Genomic DNA, 20,379 nt, shown 5'->3' on the forward strand with positions numbered 1-20,379 from the left:
TTGTTTTTACATCCTTATAATCACTACCTTTGCTTCCACTGTTGTCCTTGCAAACACTCTCTGTTTTGGTACAATTCTGCTTTATATTTGTACTCAAGACTGAAATGAAATGTTTCATACCAACTTTTCTTCTACATTTTTGTAATCTTGGATTACTTTTAATGAATATATTAAACTTTCAAAAGGAAACAATTTTTCAATTTTCTTATGAGACTGCTTTTTCATAAAACATATGTTAATCCTTTAGGTAGAAAGTGATGTAAATTTAAGCAAACATTTTTCAGATTAAGAATGGAAAAATGAAAGAACAGAAAAACACAACCTTCCTATAGCTAGTATAATTATGCAGGCAAATACTTTACAAAAGCAAACAGTTTTATTCTTCAGATTCTTCTTTTACCCAGAGAAGAATAAAGCAAATCAAGACTGCGTAATAAAAACAGTCTGGTTACATCTTATTTTCTTAACTTCATAAAATAATCTCAACATGCACTGAATATTAAAAACTAGATAATTAAAGAAACCATAATCATAAAGAAGATGAAATTTGTACCAAGCTGTTTTTTAGGCAAGTATCAAGTATTTTCTCATATGGAAAAGCATTCAACAGCATAAAAATCCATATATAATAATAAGGGTATCGTACCAATTTCAGCAGGTAGTTGCTTGATTTTGTTCTCTCGAATGCTAAGCATGCTGAGTTTTGACAGGTTTTTGATGTCCTTTTCCACAGTAGTTATACGATTAAAACGAAGATACAGAGTGGTGAGTGAATCCAGCCTATACACCACGGAAGGGATTTCTCTCAGTTTATTATGTCGTAAGTCAAGCATCCGCAGCTTCTTCAAGTTATCAAGAGAGTCAGGCAAACTGGTAAGTGAATTTTCACTTAGAGCCAGTGTCATGAGATTTACCAGACAGCCTACCTCTGCTGGGAGAGACTGCAATTTGTTACTATATAAATAAAGTTCTGTTAATTGAGTCAGTTCTTTGATTGATGACGGCAATATGTGTATAGATCTCTTAGATAAGTCCAAACGCATTGAATTCTCTTCCCGACACTTGTTGAGCTCTTTAATCACCTCCGCATTGCTAGATTTCTTTCTAGTACCAGGTGCTGGATTTGGCCGTTTGATCGTATTGTCAACTGAAAAAGCCACCCCTGGCTGGGCAGCACTGGAGTCCTTCTTCCCATCTTTGGCATCTTTCCCTTTGGTCTTAGGTTCTTTCTCTTTGCTCTCTTTCCCAAAACCTCCAGAGGCTTTTGCCTCCTTTTCTCTTTCCTTAGCTGAAGGTACTTTGGGATCTTTGTCTTTAGAGTCTTTTTCTTTTCCTAAACTACTACTCATGGTGACTCAAGAACGGAGAAAAGCTACATGAACTCCTTTATTTTGTCAGTAATCAGAATTCAAAGACGAAGAGACAAAAGGTCAGAAAGGTGTTGGCCGGAAGAGGTGATTAGTACAATGTGGCATCCATCCGTTACATGGTGGCTCCAAAAGCACTATGCCCATTTCCAGTAACTCACTTCAACTGGTAAAATGGTGCTGGTCAATGATTCACCAGAATTCCTGCAATGCAACACAGAAAGTATTAAATTACTTCAAGTTATATTAGGTAAATAAGCTCTACAAACAATCTTATTGAGGAATTTGTCATTTTCCTTTGTGATAAAGTGAAATTTTTTTTTAAAGATTTATCTGATTTATTGGAAAGTCAGATATACAGAGAGGAGGAGAGACAGAGAGGAAGATCTTCTGTCCAATGATTCACTCCCCAAGTGAGCACAGCGGCCAATGCTATGCAGATCTGAAGCCAGGATCCAGAAACTTCTTCCGGGTCTCCCACACGGGTGCAGGGTCTCAAAGCTTTGGGCCGTCCTCGACTGTTTCCCAGGCCACAAGCAGGGAGCTGGATGGGAAGTGGAGCTGCCGGGATTAGAACCGGTGCCCATATGGGATCCCGGGCGTGCAAGGTGAGGACTTTAGCTGCTAGGCCATGCAGCCGGGCCCATAAAGTGAATATTGAACCACAAAAAAAAGTATCAAACGAAGTATCAAAAATTACATCAATAAAGTGTACCCTACCTACAAGAAACTTGCAATCAAACAGGAAAAGGTAGGTAAGGAATGCAAGTTACTTTGGTACAAAACTTTGTACAAGCCAAAAAGTGGAGATACCACAGTAACAGCTAGCAGTGTTTTCTACATACAAATTCTATTCTGGTGATTCTGATAAGATGAGATGTAGCAAAACATCAGACAGTGTCATGAAAGGGAATGTTTGGCATAGAATAAGGAATGAATTTGGGCAGTAGAGCAAAATAAAGGTAGAACTTTATTAAAACAAAGGGTCAATTGTACAAGAATAATGGGCACTAGGTAAAGCGCAGTGACCTGCATATTAGAAACTGCACAACACCAACTAAATAACCTACCAGCTCACCTTGACACTCTCACCTGATGAGATCTCCAGTGTGTATTTCAGTTGATAAAAACATAACTAGTCACAGAATAAAACCCTGTATTGAAAGAATCACCCAAGTTTGAATATAAACTACAAAATTTTGAGTTCCAGTAAAAACACATTTTGTTCACAGAAACTAACAAATCACCTAATAGCACAAGTTAGGCTCCAGGTCTGGTAACACATTGAGGCAGATGATACCGCCCAACTCTTCAGAGGAAAAATACAGACCGAAAGTAATCTATCACGCTTCATGGAAACAGCCATCCAATATTTTCATTAAAAAAAAAATTTCAATTCCACAATATTTGAAGGGCAGCTATGCTAGCAAAAAATCTGAACCTTATATCTACCAATTTTGTAATGTAATATAATATACTTAAAAATTAGTGCGGGAAAAGGATAAAAATCTCATCAATTGCACAGATGCTGGCAATGGTGTTTTTATATTGCAAAGTTTTACTGCAGATGACTTTTATAAGCTCCACATATGGAGGACTTGGCACAATTTTATCTTAGGGCAGTATTGTGGTGTAGTGGGTAGACCTGCAGGAATGTCATCAATGGCATTTGTTAAGTCCTGTTTCCGGTCCAGCTTCCTGCTAACCGGCCTGAATGTTAGGGCATGTGCACCCACACGGGAGAGGTGTTGGCTCCTGCTCCAGCTGGTCCCCCACCCAGCTAGAGCGACTATCTGGGGAGTGGACCAGCAAATGAAGCCCAATCTCTCTCAGTCTCCACCTCTGCCTTTCAAATATAAAAATCAATCTTAGAAAAAGAAAAGGTTTTGCCTTATTTCATATTTTACAGCCCCTCGATAAGCAAGCTAATTCCTTTTAGTCCATTTTATAATCAGTCCAAAATGACACCACACAACTACTAAAGCAATGTTCTGGTGGAGGTCTGAGTTGATCATTTCCTCTGCACACAGAAATATCTAAAATGATGAAAACTCTATTTAATCTATTCCCAATTTTTACATGATAAAAATTAAGTATCAAAGTAAGATACCTAGAGAATGACAGAATAAATTTCACAGCAGGTCTTACTGAAGTTCTTGTGTATTCTTTATCCTGTTCTATACTGGATTTCAAAGATAAACATCTAAATCATAACCAGATGAGGATGCTGATTATAATCAGTTTATACTCTTAATATCTTCTATATCAAGTCAACACATTTTTCTATAAAGAGCCAGATGGTACATACTTCCAGTTGTTTGGGGGAGGATTGCCCTCTACTGCAAAAACAGAAGTTTGTCATTTCATCAACAAAGCAGTCATAGATAATCAGCAAAATCAGTGTCCATGAGTCAATAAATATTTACTAAAACAGTCTCAAACTAGATTTGATCATTAAGTCAGAGTTTGCCAACCCACGTCCTAAGTCACTGTTTGAGGCTTTAAATCACTCTTTTCACAAACTATATTTTTACACAAATTAGACACAAGAACTAATTCATAACTTGTACGTAAACTCACATTGTATTTTGCTATTTCCTTTTTTTAAGATTTCTTTAATTTTATTAGAGAGGCAGATTTACAGAGAAGAAGATACAGAAAGAAAGACCTTCCAATCACTGGTTCACTCCCCAAATGGCCGCAACAGCCAGAGCTGAGCCGATCTGAAGCCGGGAGCCTCTTCCGGGTCTCCCACATGGGTGCAGGGTCCCAAGGCTTTGGGCCATCCTCCACTATTCTCCCAGGCCACAAGCAGGGAGCTGGATGGGAAGTGGAGCAACCAGAAATGAACTGCCACCCATATGGGATCCTGACACGTGTAAGGTGAGGACTTTAGCCACTGAGTCATTGCACCACTCCATATTTTGCTATTTCTAAAATGAATTTCCTATAATTTTGGAAGAAGAAAATTGGAGTGAAACTTTAAAAATAACCATCACATATAATAGCATATAATAGCAACTATTTACTTCAAAAACATCACATCACAGGCCATATACACTGAAATACATTGGTATCATAAATGCAGATGTTAAAGCTTTACTATTAAATGTTGAATTACAATGAACAGGATCTCCAATCTGACAAGACAGACCAAGATAATTCTACCCTGTTTCCCCCACTAATTAAAAGCTAAAAACCTTAGAGAAGATTCCAAAAGGTTTTATTGAGAGAGAGAGAGAGAGAGAGACAGAGACAGAGACAGAGACAGACACTGACTGACTACTTCAACAAGTGGTTAGAGATCTGGGAACTCAAAAGATAATTTGGTGTTAAGTTCCCTGAGGTTTTGATTGTCTTTGATTCTATCACAGTGGGCAGCAGAGACCCACAACTGAAAAATATCAACAACCACATTAACAATTCCCAGGTAAGTCTTTTCTCGCTGTTCAAGAGACACTGAAGAAAGCAGCAATACAGGATTGCACCTGTTTAACCGACCTTCTTTATTTGAACACCACAAGAGTCTTGTTCCTCTACCTATTTGACCAAGTCTACAACGACCATAGAGTAAAACCTTCAGTTTCACACACTGAACTGCACAGAAGCAACAAGTAGCCCCAGCTCTTCTCGCATCAGGACTGCGTTCAAGGAGATGGCAGCCTGGAGCCTTTCTGACCATCCCCATGCTGCACTAACCAAATGTCAGGTCAGATGCGGTAGCCCCTCTTCCCACTGATGCAAACGCTGTAACACAGGCCTCTTCATCTTTATCCTGCACTAAGCAAACAGGTAATTTAGCACTCTCTCCAAGTAGAGCGAAAGGGAGATGATTACAGAGAACAGGAAACTGGAGAAGGATTCTTTCAATCTGTGTAGAATTCCCAGAAGCAGACAACAGTACTACACTCATGAAAGTCACCAGAATCAATACAACATAATGTAGAGTACGCCTGTGTCTCACATTGGCCTTGGGATACTATGTAAACAGAACATGAGAACACGACAAGGTTTTGAAAACTAAACTAGGATTAGACCACAAAAATGGATCAGGCCATGTGTTCTGAACCAAACAGGCTCTCAAATCAAAGCCTTAAACAGAAATCAAGAGTTTCATAAGTCTCAAGATGTCCACGATACATTCAAGGTGTCCACGATACATACCAAGAACACCAGCACTAATGAAAAAAAGGCAATAGATAACAGCACCGAAATGATACATAATTATCTGAAAATGATTTTAAAGTAACTCACAATAGAATCCAACAAATGGATGAATACAAAGTTTCAGCAAAAAAATAAAAAGAACTGGAAATTTTAGAATGACAGGTTAAAAAAATTTCCATAACCAACTAGACTGGTTCAATAGAAGAATAGCTACTACAGAACTAAGACTCAGAGAACTTGAGGAAAGATCATAAGAAATAATCCAATCAGAATAACACAAAGAAAATGGACTTTAGGGGTGAATGTTTGACCTAGCAGTTACGACATCGGTTGAGATGCCTCGATACTGTATTATCAGAGTGTTTGGATTCAAGTTTCAGCTCTGTACCTGACCTCAGCCTCTAGAGCTAACCGGCACCTTGGGAGGCAACAGCTGATGGCTCAAATATCTCCCACCAGGGAGACACAGACTAATGTCCTGACTCCCACCTTGAGAAGCCAGCATGTGGGAAGAGAGCCAGCAGACAGGGAAGGTATGTGTGTACAATCTGTCTCACAAATAATTTTTTTTAAAGAAAAAAAATTTTAAAAACTCAGAGCCTCAAGAAACTATGGAATAGAAATAACTTTGAACATTGTTTCTTAATAGTTCTGGAAGAAGACAAAAAAGAAAGTAGAGCTGAAAAAAAGTTAAGATATGATTGTTGAAAACTTGTAAAAATTTGAAACAGGGAAAGCTGGGCAAATCCCCAACAAGAAAAAATAAATTTATGACCAAATTATGAAACTCAAATTTCTGAAAACTACACATAAAGAAAACTCTGAAAGCAGACAGAAAACTACAAGATAAATCTGAAAGAGAATTGTTTCTCATCACAAGTTATACACGCCAGAAAGAAGTGACAAACTATTCTGATGAAATGAAAGAAGTGTCAGAACAGAGTTATTTACTCACCTAACATCCTTCAGCAATACAATTAAAATAAACATGTGCTGATAAGGAAAAAAGAAAAGAATATGATCCCAGATCTGCTCTTTTAAAAGAACTGTTAAAGAGAAGTTTTTCACACAGAGAAACAAAGAGATTGGAACTTACGCTAATAGAACTTAGATCTTATAAACCTGGAAAACAGGAATCAAATGAAAAAGTAAGAATATGAGTGAGCCTAGTTAGCAGTTCTCCTTTTCCATCTGGAAACTGAATGTTGACACTAGCCAAGTTCTAGCTCCGTCTGAGGTGGTTAAGTGTATGGAAAGGTAATATCTGAAACAACTATTTCACAAAGAAGTGAAAATAAACAGATCTAAATGATGCTTACTTACATTTTACTTGAAGAGACAAAATGTTGATACTATGAAACTGTCATTACTTAAGAACAGAAAGACTGTTTTTACTGCTCACAAGAAGTAAAAATCACTGAGTTTAGAGAGTGGAAATCCAGTTAATGGAGTATCCTCAAGCAACCAAGCTTCCGTTGTACTGACACTTTTGAGACCAAACTGTCCTACTGTCCCTCCTATGCATAAATCACCCAGAATGTCTGAGCAGCTCCACCACCAGGCAATCCGCACAGACCACAGATTCTCCCCACAGGAGCTGTGCTCCCCGCCCACCCCCAGGACCCTGGAGACACTCATCCCCATGCAGTGCAGATACAGGCCAAACTGATACACTGTTCAAGCTGCTTATCACCTGACCGGATTGCTAGTCATGCTCAGCCCTGCAGAGTCCCCAGAAACCAGCAGGTATGCTCTGTGCTCCACAAGGCATGTCCCTGGTGCAACATAAACTGCATCACAGCCTCCAAGGGATGCCTGAAGTAGCCCATTGTAGGCTAACACACTGTCCAGGTACTCTAAGACAGCCACTCAACAAGCATCTAACCTCTACTTCCAGTCCATCTTAACCCAACCAAGCCCAGAACACATTAACAGCAGGCCCCAAAGAAATGCAAATGAATGAAATGCTTAAGAATTCAAAAGAATTAACTGTTAAGGAAACTCAATGATACAAGAGAGTAAAGAAAATTCAATGAGGGCCCAGCATCACAGCCTCATGGCTTAAGTCCCTTAAGGGCACCAGCACATATCCTGGCTTTCCGTCCAGACTTCCTTCCAGCTCCCTGCTAGTGCCCTGGGAAAGCAGTCAGGGATGGCCTAAAGCCTTGGGACCCTGCACCCACGTGACAGATCCAGAAGAGGCTTCTGGCTCCCAGCTTCAGATCAGCTCAGCTCTAGCCACTGCAGCCACTTGCAATCAACAGACGGAAGATCTTCCACTCTGCCTCTCCTCCTCTCTGCATATCCCACTTTCCAATAAAAAAAAATATTTTTAAAAAATTAAATAAATATTTTTAAAAAGAAAATTCAAATCAAGGAAAAAATGTAAGATTAAAAAACTTATGAACAATAACCTTGAATAAATTCCTCAGTGAATATATACAGACTGGATAAGTGGCGTTTTAAATATCACACAAGAAATCCTTCACTAATAGAAATAAAGACTAAAAGCAAAAGGATACAAAAAAATACCCCATTCAATCAAAAACCTAAGTGAAAAGGTACACCTAAATAAGTATCAGACAAAATAGATTTTAAAAATGCATTTGGGGGGGCCCGGCTGCATGGCCTAGCGGCTAAAGTCCTCACCTTGCACGTGCCGGGATCCCATATGGGTGCCGGTTCTAATCCCGGCAGCTCCACTTCCCATCCAGCTCTCTGCTTGTGACCTGGGAAAGCAGTCGAGAACGGCCCAAAGCTTTGGGACCCTGCACACGTGTGGGAGACCCGGAAGAAGTTTCTGGATCCTGGCTTTGGATCGGCATAGCATCGGCTGTTGCGCTCACTTGGGGAGTGAATCATCGGACAGAAGATCTTCCTCTCTGTCTCTCCTCCTCTCTGTATATCTGACTTTCCAATAAATAAATAAATCTTTAAAAAAAAATGCATTTGGGGCAGACACTTGGCAAAGTGGTTAGCTATCACCTGGAAAGCCCACGTAGGCTCAAACACAGACTCAGCTTGCAGTTGAAACTCCCCCCACTGCAGCCTGACCAACTGAGTGCCTGCGCCCCTACCCCCGGGAGAGGCCTCACTGGGTTCCCAGCTTCCAGGCTGCAACTTCATCCTCTCTTTCTGCTCCCTTGTTTACTGGCAATTAAGCGTTTTTATTAAAAAGAAAAAAAACACTATAAAAATAGACAAATTATGTCACTATATAAACACTAAGGAATCAATACAAGATACAGTATGACTATTAAAAATTTGCACTAAATGTTTTAAAGCAAACATTACTAGATCTAAAAGCAAAGTAGAGGATGGCCCCAAACCTTGGGACCCTTGCACCCACATGGATGACCTGGAAGAAGCTCCTGGCTCCTGGCTTCGGATCAGCTCGGCTCCAGCCATTGTGACCACTTGGGAAGTAAACCAGCAGATGGAAGATCTTTGTCTCTGCTTTTCTCTGTAAATCTGACGACTCCACCCCTCCCCCCCCAAAAAAAAACCATAAATCTTAAAAAAAAAAAAAATCTAGGGCCCAGCACCTAGTGGCTAAAGTCTTCACTTTGCACACGCTGGGATCCCATATGGGCACCTGCTTGTATCCCAGTGGCCCCTCTTCCCATCCAGCTCCCTGCTATGGCCTAGGAAAGCTGGCGAGAATGGCCCAAATTCTTGGGACCCTGTACCAGTGTTGGAGACCCAGAAATAAACTTCTGGCTCCTGGCTTCAGATTGGCTCAGCTCTAACCATAATGTCCACTTGGGAAGTAAAGCAGTGGATGGAAGATTTCCTTTCTGTCTGTCCTCTTTTCTTTATATCTGACTTACCAATAAAAACAAATAAATAAATAAATGTTTTAACAATATCTAGTTAACAATGTTATGCTAATGTCAACTTTTCCATTTCTATATTGTACTACAATGGATGCCAATACTGTGAGATGGGGTAGAATGTGTTCTGGAACCTCTTACAACTCATTGTGTCTAAAGTTTAAAAATATTCATTGATAAGTTTTACATTCTCTGTTGCAATTAAAATTTAAGAAGTTACTGCTGACATGTTCTGATGCAGCATCAAAGAACAGCTTCAACTGCCTGAAGACTATTGAAACAGGTTTTGACAAATTATATTTCTATTAAAAAAATTCAAATGTAATATATAAAGAAGGTTGGCAAGTAGCAAAGGGAAAAAAAATGCAATGCACTAAGAAAAAATTGGCAGAAAATTTACAAAAAAAAAAAAAAAAACACCTTATTTAAATTGTGAAGAATTACTGCTTCAAAGTCCACTGCAGTAGCATTTAGGGAAATAGGAGGTGATATTACTGCCATCAAGCAAGTGTAAAAAAATTGGTAACGCCAGCTATTAGAGAAAGGTAATAAAAACTCCTATTTTGGGGCTGGCACTGTGGCTCAACAGGCTAATCCTCACTTTACAAGCACCAGGAATCCATATGAGTGCTGGTTCATTTCCTGGCTGCTCCATTTCCCACCCAACTTCTTGCTTATGGCCTGGGAATGCTGTTGAGGAAGGCCCAAAGCCTTGGGACCCTGCACCCACGGGGAGACCCGGAAGAGCTCCTGGCTTCGGATTGGCTCAGCTCCAGCTGCTCCAGCCATCTCTGGAGTAAAGCAGCAATGGAAATTGTTTCTTTTTGAAAATCTGCCTTTTCAGTAAAACTAATCTTTTTTAAAAACACATACTCTGTTAATAAAAGTAAAAAATTCCTTAGAAAAACAACTGGCAAAAATCTGGCACATTTGAAAATACTCCTATCTACCCTAAAACCTAGCGATTTTACTTCTATGTATTTCACTTGCAAAATACATGCACTTTCATATAAGTACCCAATCACTACACAGCAACAATTAGTAATCATTATACTTACAAGAAGGAATATGGGGCCCGGAATGTAGGCTACTGGCTAAAATCCTCACCTTGCACACACCGGCATCGCACATGGGCGCCGGTTCTAAACCCAGTGGCTCCACTTCCCATCTAGCTCCCTGCTTGTGGCCTGGGAAAGCAGTGAACAATGGCCCAAAGCCTTGGGACCCTGCACCGGAGACCTAGAAGAAGCTTCTGGCTCCTGGCTTTGGATCAGCTCAGCTCCAGCTGCTGTGGCCACTTGGGGCGAGAACCAGAGGATGGAAGATTTTTTTCTGTGTATATCGTTCTCTCTCTGAATCTGCCTTTCCAATAAAAATAAATAAATAAATCTAAAAAAAAGAAAAAGAACATGGCCAATTATCAGAAAAAAATGGTGAACAACCACAAAGTTTCAGAATGACAAAGAATGGTTCTATTTGTACAAAGTTCAAAACTATGTATGTTTTAAATATATGCATGCTTAATACATACTGATTATCTAAACATACGTTGTACTAAACATGAATTTGGTCATTGTCCCTGGTTCTTGGCATACAACTCCCAAATCCTTTGGAATTTGCTGGGTGATCAGAGTGTCTTTTGTTCTAATGAGGCCACGCCTAAAGGCCCCTAGATTGCAGCCTCAGTCAGGCTTTCCAGAAAGACAAGTATAGACCAGAAGCCTAGAAATTTCAGTTCCACCCTTCAACCTCTCAGGTGAGAAAAGCTGGAAAACCACCTAATCACCAACAGGCAATAATTTAATCAAATACTTCTATGCAATAAAATCTTTAAAACCCCTAAGCTATAGGGTTTGCAAACACAGCAACATGGTAGAAGAGTGGTGCGCTGGAGCAGGCATGGAAGGAACACACTCCTTCCCTGAGCCCTCACTCTATGCGTACCTTCTAGTTAGCTGTTGCAGAGTTGTAGTTTTTATATGTACTATCTGGGAATAGCGAGCAAAGTGCTGGATCTGTACTTGGTGCAGTGAGTTAAGCTGCACCTGCGGCCTCTGTATCAGCACTGAACACAGACGTGGCTGCTTTGCTTACTAGACTTGGGCCCGTGTTCAGCTCCTGGTCTGATCCTGGCCCAGACCCAGATGTCAGAGCCTTCTGGGTGAACCAACTCACTTTCTTCCTTTCTGTCACTCTGCCTTTCAAATGAGTAAATAAATCTGAAAAATGGGATTTCTTAGTTATATGAACTCTTCTAGCAAATCACTGAGCAAGAAGCTGTCTGTAGGAAACGCTTTAACTTACAGTCAGTTGGTCAAACAGGTGATCCAAATTTGCTATTAATACATGTCTTAAGGCCAGCCTCATGTCATCAAACCCTCTACCTGCAGAATCTGAACTTAACTCCAGGTAATGCCAAAATGAAATTACACCGTAACCATTTGACATCCAGAGACTCTGAAAACTGGCTGGTGTAGGGAAAAAAAATACACCAACCTGTGGCTGTGTTATGAGTAAAAACAGTTTAATATATATTTAAAGATTAGAAACACACAAAAAAAATTGAGAAAAGAACAAATATAGAATCAAGTAGTTATTGTCTGAGTTGCAGTTAAAAGTATCTCTATACTCTTCAACAATATAAAATCTGTGACCTCTGCTCAGGCAGGACTTGAGAGTTTATAACTAGTCTTTAATAATTAGATTTTAAAACAATCCTAAGCAGCAGGTACTTAGCTAGTAGTATTCCCATTTAACAGGTAAGCAAGAATTAAGGGAATTAAACTGCTTGATCACTTGTTCAATAGGATAGCATAGAATCTGATATCAGCACTTGTGTGTGGTCTAATATTTATTGTGCGATTAATACATAACAAGCACTTGCTAAGAAGTGCATTTAGCATTCATTTCAATTAAATTCTTGAAATGGTTTCCAGGCAGATTAACCCCATTGACAGATAGGGACACAGCAACTCAGAAAAATGAAATTATCTGTCCTAGAAAACATGGACCATAAGTGATAATTTACAGATTACCTCTTTTTCCAAGATCCATCTCTTAAATACAAGCACAGACTCCTATTTGGGAACACATTAAGTATTACCCTGTAAAAAATTAGGATTACAACATGAACCAAGAAAATATTTAAAATAAAACAGACTGGGAAAAACAAAATTGTTTTTGGCTTGGGGGGAACGCTGAAAAGGTGGCCAGGAAAATACAAAAAAGCCAAATTTTTATCTTTAAAAAAATTACTGCCTCCTCCATCTCAGTACTGACCCTGCACAATAAAATATTTCATAGCTTACTTATCATTCTGATATTTTACAAATTTCTTCCATTATTTCATCTAAATACACAATTTCATTAACTCAGAATCTACTTTCTATTAAATGGCATGTTTCTGAAAAGCAGGCTAAAATAAAATAAATACTATTTTACAGTTATAAATTAAATACCTCAGAGATTAATTCTACAGTCATTTAAATTTTGCATGAACAGAACATATAGATAAATGTTTCCATTATTGGCCATTAGAAAGTGATAACATCATTCAATTCAGAAAAAAAATTTATCTTGGTCCATACATCAATTCTTCAGAACTAGCATTGATCATTCCTTAGTAGTAAAGCTGGTAAGAATATATATCTAGTTTAACTTAATTTCCTCTTGCCTTAGAGAAACAGAATAATTCAAATAAGAGAGAAGGGACTTGAATGTCCACAGGGTGTCTTGCAATTTATCTCTATTTGACCATTTTGGTGCCAGTGCAAGGGCTCAACTAGCTAATCTTCCACCTGCAAGCACCATAATCCCCTATCAGTGCCAGTCCACATCCCAGCTATTCCACTTCCCACCCAGCTCTCTGTTTATGGTCTGGAAAAGCAGTAGAGGATGGCACAAAACCTTCATGGTCCCTGTACCCACATGGGAGGCATACAAGCAGCCCTGGCTCCTGATTTAAATCGGTTCAGCTCCAGCAGTTGCAGCCATTTGATTTTTTAACTCTGTCCTTTCAAATACATGAATCTTTAGAAAAGAAAAAAATAAACAGCAAATTGCAGGGGAAGCATCTCTTGATTTGTCTGAAAACAAATCAAAGAGAACAAATAACAGAAATACAAGCTACACCATCAATAAACTAAGAAACATCCTAATCATGGTATATTAAAAGGGATGTCAAATATGACAAAAGAAGAACAGCAGAAGATCTCAACCAGAGATTTGGCCTGCAGCTTTAAATCATCATAGCTCAGTTCTCTGAAGTACAAAACAGCCACAGGGGGAGACCCAGTAATCCCTTGTTGGAAACATTTGAGGTTGTCACAGATTTGATTTGGTTATTACTGACAAGTCACCATTTTCTAAGAAAACAAGTGCAGACTAATGCTAACCCCTACTAAAGTGAGTATTTCAAAAACTTAAGAACTCCTTTAAAAGTCCAGGCAAAAATACTGTTAGCTAAAAATGAGGTGGAAGGGTAATCAATGTAAAGAATCAGAAGAACAATACCTACAGAGCATTCAAAAACGTATGCCCAGTCTGGCTAACCTCACTACAATACTATTAACTATGCAAAAACTCGAGGCATGTAGTTTCTAGGAGAAGAAAACACAAGCCGGTGAAGTCTGGCCACACAAAAAGAAACTATGGCAAAGGGACGAGCCTGGAACACTGAACACATTTATAGCTTGTCAAAACTACACAAAGAATGGAGAAGCGACTACGTACTGGAGTGAAATAAGCGACTCTGTACCCTTTATCCAAACTTTTGCTTTCTGTGAAACAAATCACAGCCTAAAAATATGACATGGAAAATTATACAAACAACTCCTAAGTTTTAACCTGTGTACTGTCTGAATAGCACAATGAAATCTCATGCAATTCTACTGCATTCCGCCTTGGTTATGAACCATTCCTTTTCCAGAGTATCCGTACTATGTTGCCAGCCACCTAATAATCATTAAGTAACTAACTAGGTCACCAGACTGACAGCTGGTATTGATACAGTTATAACTACACTATTTCACTACTGGCTATTGATAAGTTCTTAATTTATAAGTTTAACTTTATCATGGCTACATATGCAAAAAATACAGAATATTGGGTTCCAAAGTCCTATCTGTGTGAGGCCTCCAGCAGGGCTCCTGGGACAGCTCCTCCGCACACAGGTGCCCAGACTGGAGCGTACTGCTGCAGCTCACCTGCTAGCTGCCCAACTGACCAGCCTGCCACATAAAGCTGTGCTTCCGTCTCTCTGTGGTAAGGGAATGATACTACCTACTTCTCAAAGTTGTACTTATGATTAATAATCAACAGCAAAATGCTTGTTAAGCAGAACCTAAGCAAACCATTTCAAGCAAACCATTGCAAACCATTGTTAAGCAAACCATTTCAAGTGCTTTCTCTAACGTGCTAGTTAAATGTTAGATATCAGTATACACAGAACTCAGCTGCAGAACACAGATATGCTACCATTGATAAAAATTATCCTATACATGTATAAAATGTATATTACATCTATAAGACACTGATAGAAAAACCCATACAAGGAAGAGAAACTAAGCACAAGAGGTTTTCCAAATCTTTAAACTGAGTCCCACAGGGGCCAACTTTATGATGTACAAAGTAAAGCTAATGCCAGCATCCCCTTTGGGGACTGGAGTTCACATCCTGGCTCCTCCATTTGCCAAAGCAGCTCTCTGCTAATGGCCTGGGAAAACAGAGGAGGGCCTAAGTGTGTGGGCCCCTGCCACCAGTGTGGAAGACCCAGAAGACACTCCTGACGCCTGGCTTCATCCGGCCGACCAACGGCCAATACAGGTAGACCATCTCATTCTCTGTCTCTGGCTTTCAAGCAAGAAAGATCCCCTGAACTCTTAATGACAGGTCAGACATTTCATGCTTCACCACATACAATACAAAAACCAGGACTCATCGCTACAAAGCCATGCAAGAGGAGCGCCTGTCACAGTGTCAATACAAACAGCGAAAACACCGAAAATAACCTACATGCACATTAACTAAACTGCAGAGCTACACAGTGGATTAGCACATACACACTAAAAAAGACAGTGTACATATATACTAAGAATTACTGCATTAACCGTAACATTTGCATATATGTGGTAAATAACAATCTACAGATTCTTCCCATAGAGGAACATAGATTACTTCATCATTTTATTGTTGATCACCTCTGGTAAGCTGCCTCAAAATTTAATCATTCTTGTATAATTTCAACTGACACTGGCATCTTTAATTTGCCATTTTCATTTACATTCTTAAAACTTCCTTTGGCCAAGATAATAATGCTTCACTGAGCAAAAATCTTCACCCGAAGGATCTAATATTTCCAAGAGGCAGATTTCTGAAAGTAGAACTATTACATAAAACAACAAGCATTTCAACTTTAACTCCACACTGCCTTCTCCCAGAGCCTCTATCAACGTGGAGCCTCTCAAGCTTTGGAGTTATTAACCACTTTCATCATCCGATATATGGAAAAGATATCATTTTAATATAAAGAACTATCACTAAAAGAAAGTCTTTTCATTCTTTCACTATTTATGGCATTCAGGAAAAATGCAGCTCGTACCTTCATTATAAGTAAAACACGCTGTGACATCAACAGAACTTCACGTAAAAAAAAATCCAGACATCTGGGTCTGGTGCAGTAGCCTAGCAGCTAAATCGTCACCTTGCATGCTCCACTTCCCATCCAGCTCCTTGTTTGTGGCCTGGAAAGCAGTGGAGGATGGCCCAAAGCCTCGGACCCTGCACCTGTGTGGGAGACCTGGAAAGAAGCTCCTGCTTTCAGATTGGCTCAGCTCTATCCGCTGTAGCCACTTGGGGAATGAATCAGTAGATGGAAGATCTTTCTGTCTCACCTTCTCGCTGTAAAATCTGGCCTTCCAATAAAAATAAACAAACCTTTAAAAATTAAATTCAAACATCTATTTTCCATTAGAGCTATCAAAAATTAATCCTCACTGAGTCTATATTCTCTAAAGAAAAACTCAACCGGCACTGAACAGAAGCCGTTCCCTCCAAGCGGTCTCCGACCCTTCCCTCTGACGTATTTCTCCTCTGTGGTCACTTACGTCACCTGCCAGGTTTCCTTAAAACTGAAGCCCAGGATCTCTTTCTATTAGGAAATTTGGTTATACACTGGTAGTCAGAATACTTTGTATAAAAGATATTAACACCTGGCCTCACATATAAATCATTTTTATAACATAAACATGTCAAGTATTTCCTCTCTGTTGAAGGTTTCTTTTTTTTCTTTTTTTTCTTTTTAATATTTTGACAACCTTTACATAGTTAATTAGGGTAAAAAGGTTCAAGGGCTACAGGAAAGTGGGTAAGACTATTATTTTTTCCATATTGTTTCCTTCAGAAGGTTTTTTATAATCACACAATCAACAAATACTTACAAAACTACACAAGAATACCTATCAAATATTAGCAATCTTGTTCTTCATACAATCAGCAGTAACTCCTAAAAAGAGGTGGGAACAACTTTCATTTGAAAATTCAAAAATAAAAAATTCTAACAATGATAATTCAGCTGACTCTTAAAGGCAAGAAAGGAAAAAGCCAAATAAAACCATTTATGAAGAAAATCTGAGTGCTCTATAGAAGAAAAGAGGTCAATATAACCAACTCTCATTTAAATTAGCCTATTATAGCCCAGAAAGAACTTAAGAGATACAGTACTTTGGGCAAGAATTATAAAAACTTTTTCTAAAAGTGACAATTCAAAAGCACATGGAATGACTAATTCATTTTGAACTTGTAAAAATATTGCAACTCTGTAAAGCTTTGCAAACCAGTGTTTTCATTCTTTCACCATGTGCTAAATACACAGTAAGGCATAATTCTTCACTATAACCATGCAGAAACAGGTAAAACAGTAGTGTGCATGGAGTACGACCGGAATGCACACGGGCCTCCTTAGAAGCTGAGGGCATCAGGAAACGCCTGTTAAGATACCATAAAGGATGGGGCCAGGGGCGCAATGGATAACGCGTCTGACTACAGATCAGAAGATAACATAAAACATGAGCAGGAATAAACCTGAAACAAATGACAGGGGGCTTCTGTAATTCTCACATAGCAACCATCACCAAGTCCCCTCAACTCAGCTCTAAAAAACTGCGGACTCCAATGTCTTCACTGACACTATGAACGTAATATTCTTTCCTCTAACAGCTTTGTAACTGTCTTCACCATATCCACTCCTTCATCCCGTTTTTGACTCCAACATTATACTATAAGTAGAGTGATCTTTCAAATATTCAAAACTAGCCAGGTTACTATCCAGTTTAGAACATGTACAGGAAGACCACAGGATAAAACCCAAAATTCTTGGCAGTAATCATCAAGTCTCTTAAGACCTGGCTCCTGCTCGCCTCTGCCCCATCCCTAATATATCCCACCTTGCATTCCTGTCACATAAATTTCTCTCTCATCCGATTAACAGTGCAGGCCTGCTTGGGTCCAGAACGTCGAACAAGCTATTTTCTTCTGCAAGAAACACAGATTTGTATTTCTTCAATGAGCTAATTCCTACCTATTCTTCAGATTTCTTTATTGATTTCTAGGAAATGTTTCCTCATTTGAAAGCCTTTCTGTATAGTTCCCTCTTTCCTTTCCATTTCCTACAACGCTGATCACTCTATATTCCCTTCTGTCTTTTTCACTTATGGCCAAATACATTTTTTGATTTAATTCTGATGACGTCTCATAGTTGAGAAGGGAGCATGCCCGTGTGGACCACTGATAAGGTGGGGAGGGTCAAGGCACAGGGCAAAGTGGATGAGACAATTGGTTCCAATTTTTTCTTCTTCCTATACCTGGGAGAAGGGAGCAGAGAAGGGGAGAGGGCCACATCCAGTATCCCAACTGCATCCAGCACCCGAGATGGGGGACAGCCACCCGGTGTCACTCTAGGGTCCCCACTGTGGGACATGCTCCAAGGGTACTGCCCAAGTGGCTTCAATAGTTCCGAAATGCTGTTAATCTCGTTGCTCCAAGAATAAGGAAATCCTCCCAAGGTCCATTGGCTGACACAGTCCACCACAGAACTTACATATGCCCAAATATTTGCTGCCAAAACTTGGCTGGAGAGCTGTCCAATCTGTTCTGCCCTCCGTCTTCTCCCACAGTACTAGATGTCCTCTGCAGACCTCATCGCTCTATCATAGCCTCCATGTGCATCTGGGCATGTCATCCACTGCACTGGCTTAGCATCCAAGGAGGCCCAGCTCAGACACGTGCACTCCAGTCAGACCACAGATCCTGTGATTTTCCTCATGGTTGGAGTTTTGAGCCTAGCAGTCTGGTTGCTGGAATTCCCAAAAAGCCCTCTATTGAGGTGATACCAGATCTTGCTCCTGTGTGCCTGCCAGTGTGAGGTCCAGAACGGTCCACCACCCACAGCAGCCTACATACACTTGCCGTTACAATTGCTGGGTCAATTCTGTCCCCAGCCCCATCTCACACCAAAACCAATGGATGCTATGGCCCAGCCCAACCCTACCCAACACTCGGCCTTAGGCACACCACAGGGAACTGCAGCCTAACTGGAGGCATGACCAAGGTACCAAGTATGTGTAACAGTATTTAACAGCAATGGCAGTTACATTTATTGAAATACTTGTTAACTTTGCTTTACCTGCCATATTAAAACAGCATGTTCCTCATGTAAAAAAACCTTTTATTCTGCAAAGTCACTTCAAAAAGTTCATGAAAAATACTATATACTATGGGAAGAAAAAAAAAAACTAGGACAAATGGATTTTTTAAATGCAACATTTTCCATGCACTTTTTGAACTCTAACAGCATCATAAACTTCCCAATGTAAATTATGAATTTATATACATACAGTAAGTGCTCCATAAACATTTACTGACTGAACACAAAAGAACAAAAACGCCTTATATTATGCATTTTCCCTACATTCTGCTTAAACTCCAAATATTTTGACATGATATGAACACCTAAAAATGACAAGATTCCAATTATATTCTCCACTGTTTACAAAGGCCCCTCATTTTAAAAAATTAAAGAACAAGAACAGCTCTCTTCCCTTCAAATCATATAAAGCTATAATATTTTTTACAATTTGTACTTTAAAAAGGAAAAATAAATCTTCAAAACTGAAACTAAAAAATTGGCCCAAAGACCAAGAAACCACTCAAAATTAATATGCTAAAGTGAATGTTACTGTTTAAGAGAAATGAAGAGCACATCCTAAGCACTCCAGGGAACTTGGTTGAGATAGGGATAGTTTTCACAAAGGCTAATAGTTCCTACTGTCAATAAATGGAAGTTTTTCCAGGAAATCTGCATTACTTTTGAAAAAGCAAAAATTCTTTATGTAAATTTAGATCCCAGGAAAATAAGAGTTTACAGCAAAACACAGTAAACTGCTTTTTTCCCCAACCCACAGAATAAACCATAATGAAGATTATACTTCAACCCACCAAATATATACGTTGCAAAATTCTTCAGCAAAACCTCAACAAAATGTAGAGACAGAGTATAGGAGACTGAAATTTAACAAGGATACAATACATCTCAAGTATTCATCTTAACACATATTTATTTGAAAGGCAAAATTAGAATGTACAAGGGGGTCCAGAAGAAGGGCAAATAACCAGCTCTTCATCTGCAGTTTGACTCCCAAAGGGCAGCAGCAGTCAGCCTCACCCAATACATCAGCCCCTAAGAAGTTGATTCTTGGTAAGGCTCAGGACACATCACTTCAAAATATGACTACAGGGGACAAGAATATATAACCCCTCCAAACATACTTTTTCAACTAGTTGTTCTGGGAGACTGCATACTAAGGAGTAGCTCTGAAGAGTTGTTTTTCTAGGATAAACTAATGTCTATAAAGGAAATCTGGTAGTCACAGAAGACCTCATTTATCTTCATAATATGATCACCTTCATTTACCAACTTCACCTCTCACTTTCTCATAACTGGTTCTTTCCCCTTTCCC

The 20,379-nt window shown here is 39.3% G+C and overlaps 1 protein-coding gene across 3 annotated transcripts in view; it reads right to left on the reverse strand.

Moving 5' to 3' along the window:
• Window positions 1–20,379, reverse strand: part of SHOC2 (SHOC2 leucine rich repeat scaffold protein) — a 67,350-nt gene that overhangs the window by 36,697 nt on the left and 10,274 nt on the right. Inside the window, exon 2 of one of the 3 annotated variants that reach the window (XM_040992119.1) lies at window positions 647–1,571. In XM_040992119.1, the coding sequence (XP_040848053.1) occupies window positions 647–1,349 (703 nt within the window). In that variant the 5' untranslated portion in view covers window positions 1,350–1,571. Of the gene's footprint in view, window positions 1–646; window positions 1,671–20,379 lie in introns of those variants that run through there. The other 2 variants (XM_040992121.1, XM_040992120.1) reach the window with 2 other exon arrangements.

Source organism: Ochotona curzoniae, unplaced genomic scaffold (genome assembly GCF_017591425.1).
Source record: "Ochotona curzoniae isolate NIBS_2020 unplaced genomic scaffold, NIBS_Ocur_1.0 contig_66, whole genome shotgun sequence".
In the NCBI taxonomy this organism is placed as follows: domain Eukaryota; kingdom Metazoa; phylum Chordata; class Mammalia; order Lagomorpha; family Ochotonidae; genus Ochotona; species Ochotona curzoniae.